General features: G+C 38.9%; 1 protein-coding gene across 1 annotated transcript; it reads left to right on the forward strand.

Moving 5' to 3' along the window:
• The first annotated feature begins 2,097 nt into the window (after nt 1-2,097).
• LOC147011037 (uncharacterized) lies at nt 2,098-3,144 on the forward strand. Its single transcript, XM_085859021.1, has one exon. The coding sequence runs from the start codon at nt 2,098-2,100 to the stop codon at nt 3,142-3,144; it is 1,047 nt and encodes a 348-aa protein (XP_085715147.1).
• The last annotated feature ends 1,436 nt before the right edge of the window (nt 3,145-4,580 follow it).

Here is a 4,580-nt window from a genome sequence, read left to right on the forward strand (position 1 = left end):
CATACAACTAGATCCTGGTACGAACCTATCAGTCAAGTTTCATCAAAATTGGTTGACTCCTCTGGCCTCCAGAGCTGTCCATTACATACAAACAAACAGACAGACGGAAAACCTGAGGATAAGGGTAGTCTAGCGACCACCCATAATTACAGCATTCAGAAGGAAAGGTTGAAATACCAGGAGTGAAGATATGATGTGGGATCTTTCAGGGAGACAGCCTTTCAACCCTCCTGTTTTGCTTGACCTTGGACCCACTACGCAACCTCATTAATGAGCAAGGGCATGGATACACCCGAACATTTAATAAGTGTACGTCCAAAGAGACAGTAAATGGGACACATCTACTGCACATGGAGGACTTTAAAGCTCTTCATACCGAACGATGAAAAAAAACAACTGAAATGAAATTTCAGTATGCCTACGACATACGCTGAAATACGCTTATGACATTTAAACAACTGAAATACGCTTACGACATTCAAACGGATTTTGGCCAGGATGAATGTGCCAAATAAACATTCAGATAAGATAAACGAACAACATAAAATAGGACCTCAATCCAACAATGCAGGAACTAGGCAATGAAACATCACACATTTAATAGGGCTATCAAATATGTCACAAACAAATGCGCAAAACTATTACCAAAGATTACTTGCATAGAACGAGGCTGATCCTGAAAATATATCTCATGCCAAGAAACAAAATCAAAGCTATCAACCCACCAGAAATAGCAGTATTGCTATACAGCTGCAGAGTAATAAACTGGCCACAAACAGAAATCAACAAACTAAACATAAAAACAAGAAAAAGAGCCAGCAGAGATTGCAGACGCTCACCATGATTTGTTTTGTGTGGTGTTTGTGTCGTTTTGTGTCCTGTATTTTGTATAATGTTTGTGTACCGGTGTGTTATGTAATTCATAATAGACATAACTAGAACTGACACATTGTAATTTCTGGCAGTGATGACCGGATACCAAGACAAGATGTCCAGCTTTTAATATTTTGATGTTTAATACCCATGATGTTTAATACTTTTGTTCACCCATGATGTTTAATATTTTTCAATTGAATCTAGAATGGGATTAAAATAAATTCAATTTTAATCAAATGGAAGACCAAATAGGTACAGTGAGTGCTGCATTGAAGTCATCAAAAGGAACCAGAACAAGCAAAAAGCAAAGAGGAAATCATCAGGAGGAACTTGGATAGGATTCTGGTTTCAGCTGCGACTCCTCGACCATCAAATCCATCCAGGCAAAGTCAAATGAGCCTTTTTCAAAAAATAAATAAGCAAATAAATAAAAAACACATCAAAAATATTAAACAATCATGCCTGCCAGACCATGCATCTGCTCAGGTTGAAATTTAAAGCATATATTCCCCATCACTACTATATCATAATAGTGAAGTTTCCCATCGAATGATGAAGCTGTTCAAGAGAAATAATTTTTTCGATGAATTTCGTTCAATCCAATATGGCTGCCAGACCATGTGACCGATCAATTATTCATGAATACCCTGCGATCCTCAGGGCTTGGGAAACATTTGTGTGAAGTTTCCTCTTGATCTGTCAGGCCATTCTGAAGATTTGTTTGGGGGTTTTAGGGTAAATCAATCTGGCTGCCACACCATGTGACCAATGATGTAATATGTGTGAACATTTTGCTCCTCATGGATCGGCGGTCATACGTTTGTGCTTCTGTTCAATCTGTTCGGCTCTTTCAGAGAAGAATATTCTTGAAGTTTAATATATGCATATATCTGCCGGCCAAGGAGGAGATAGCATGATGCCGGGCAGACATATGGAGCCAATTACAATTCCACTCCCCCCCCCCAGGGTGCTTCTGGAGCCTTCATAGTAAGCAATTAACTTCTACCTAGTCTTAGAATATTCCATTAGTGAAAATAATAACTTCTGCGAAATTTAAATGAAATCAGAAGTGGTTTAGGGAGTCCACCGGAAGCCCGAAGTTGGAGGGCTATGTCATCTACTATGTGCATATGGCAGCGATTCAAATAGGACCCATTAATGAATGTAACATATATTCGCTACCTTCAGTGTTTATTGTACATATTGGTGCTATGTTCTAATATGATGATGGAAGGATGGAGAGCTAGTGTGCTGAATACCATAACCCTGCAGTTAGATCTTCACAGAGATGATTATCATGAGTTTGTAGAGCTGTGTATTGTGTTTTTGGGTGTAAATGACACAATAAACTTCAAGCGACCTGGACCTCTTCACAAAGCCCGATGGATGGCAAAGCTGTTATATTCCATCAAGATTCCTCTGTTGGAAGCTGCAATTAACCAACTCCCCCCAGGAACAATTACAACGAAACACCAGCTGCCAAAAGTGAAGGACTTTGTGACTTTTGCTACCATTGTCTACAGCTCCTGGTGGATTACATGTAATTCTGCTGTCGATGCACCTTGGAATGACTTGAAGCTGTATCACACTCTGCTAATGTATGAAGCTGTGAATCCCGAGGTTTCCATAAGTGCAGTCAGAGCGTTTCAACGCCATCTCTGGTACCTCACTGCAGAGATGGTACTTCTCGCACTCTTCAGTAACAAAGTACCACAAAAGGAGAAACGGGCAGTTGCTGATAGACTGTTGACTGTTAAACCTCCAGAGGTTATACACACGCCATGTGACCGTTTTGGCACTGGGTTTGGGAATCCCAAGTTTCCTACAGGCATCAATCGGTCCACTACGCTTGCTGATTTAGTCAGCCAAGATTCTTGGTTCACTCTTCAAATTCTAGAGATAGACCATGAGTTTCTTGCAGAGGATGTTGGGAGCTGGTCAAACTCTGCTGCATACCAAGCTTCTGTTGTTAACGTTGATGCCATGAATGTGGTAAATGATTGTGCTGAGCGTGGAGTAAAACTGAGTTCGGACTTTCTTGCAGCAGCCAAAACTGAAGAATATTATCAAAATGTGTTCCAAGTTGTGGAGCAAGACAGAAAACAAACGTCAAACCTGCGCAAGCGGAAATCTACAAATGACAATAAGCATGAGACTCGGAGTGTCGTGAAATTTGGCACCTTTGATATGAACTGTGAACTACTGCAATACGAGGTACCAAGATTCAAGCTGTGGATTTTCAATTCGTTCATTATTGAAGTGCTTTAATACATGTTACTGGTTCTCGCAAAATTTTAAAAACAAAGTCATTTTTTGACTCGCACTGCCTTTTGTTCGGTTTCTAAGACTCAAATGTAGAAATGGTAGCCAAATTATAATATAAGCTCCAATGTATTTAATAAAACATAAGGCACCTATTTTTTAATTATGTCAATATTGATCAAATAGCTGCCTCATGCTTAATTTTGTGGATATGAACAGTGAAATGATTAAACGTAAACTTAAATAGGGCAAATATGCAGAATGATTATACAGGAGCTATTATTTTTCAGAGTAACTCATTGCATAAATATAGCTGCATTTTGCATAAAATAATAAACTTGTGATACAATTCTGATTGGCTCGTGGACCCGCTAGACAATAATTGATTTCAACCAAATTTTGTATGAGTGGTCTAATTAGGAAGTGGAACAAACTGAGGGTAGGTAGAAGTTTAATGTAAAAAAATTTAAATCATGGGGCTCCAGAAGCACCCTACCCCCCCCCCCCGGTTTATTTTTTTTAGGTGTGGGGGTGGGGTTAATAATAATGTTAATTAGTTCCCTTACAAATAATATTCAAACACAGGAGGAAGACATGCAGCACATCAAGCCTGCACAATGGTTGGTATGGCTCGGCCAAGGTCAGGTTCCATCCGCTGACCTTCCACACTCGGAGCCGACGCTCGAACCATTACACCACTGAGTCTAGTCATGCATTTGTTCTCATCCATTTACTCAGTCCAATTTTTATATGCTCCGTAGATTTATTTCAGTTTATCCTTTTGTTATTCATGCGTGTAATTTTTTTTATCTTTCATTATTCCGAGATCACCTGCGAGAGTTTTTTTTAATGTGAATCTTTAAAGATCGTTAAAAAATTCCGGAAGTTTAGCACCATATTGAAGCCGTGGTATACACCAACTACCCTCACACCCCACCTTTTCGAACACGTCCAAGAACTGCAAAACTGGAGGTTCTTGGAAATATTAAGAAGGTGATTTGTGTTCTCTGGTGTTTAAGTATATAATTCAATTTAAATAAAATCGAGATTGTAAAAGTCATATAAATAAATAATTCCTGGTTTTACTTGTGATTATTGAACGCTTTTACGGTTTTAAGTAAAAGCCAATGATTCATCGCTTAGTCTATTACATCACCCTATCTAACACGTTACTTTAGTTGATTGTGCCTGTTGTTTGTGTCCTTTATGAGATCCTTAAAAACAGCAAGTTTCCTGTTTGGAATGATTTTCAATTTTGTTTGACATCCAGGCAGGCAGAGTAACACAATTCTCTCACTCCTCTCTGCGCATGCGCAATCGGGAGAAATTCAGAGCCAAAGTACTGTAAAATGGCAAACTTGTCTTCCGATTAAAGTTTCTATTCATGCTTAAAATATTACTTTCGATTTGCATCAGTTGTTCCTCAATCATAAACTGACGAT

This window comes from Eptatretus burgeri, chromosome 16 (genome assembly GCF_056783735.1).
Source record: "Eptatretus burgeri isolate ZD-2024b chromosome 16, Ebu_testis_v1, whole genome shotgun sequence".
In the NCBI taxonomy this organism is placed as follows: domain Eukaryota; kingdom Metazoa; phylum Chordata; class Myxini; order Myxiniformes; family Myxinidae; genus Eptatretus; species Eptatretus burgeri.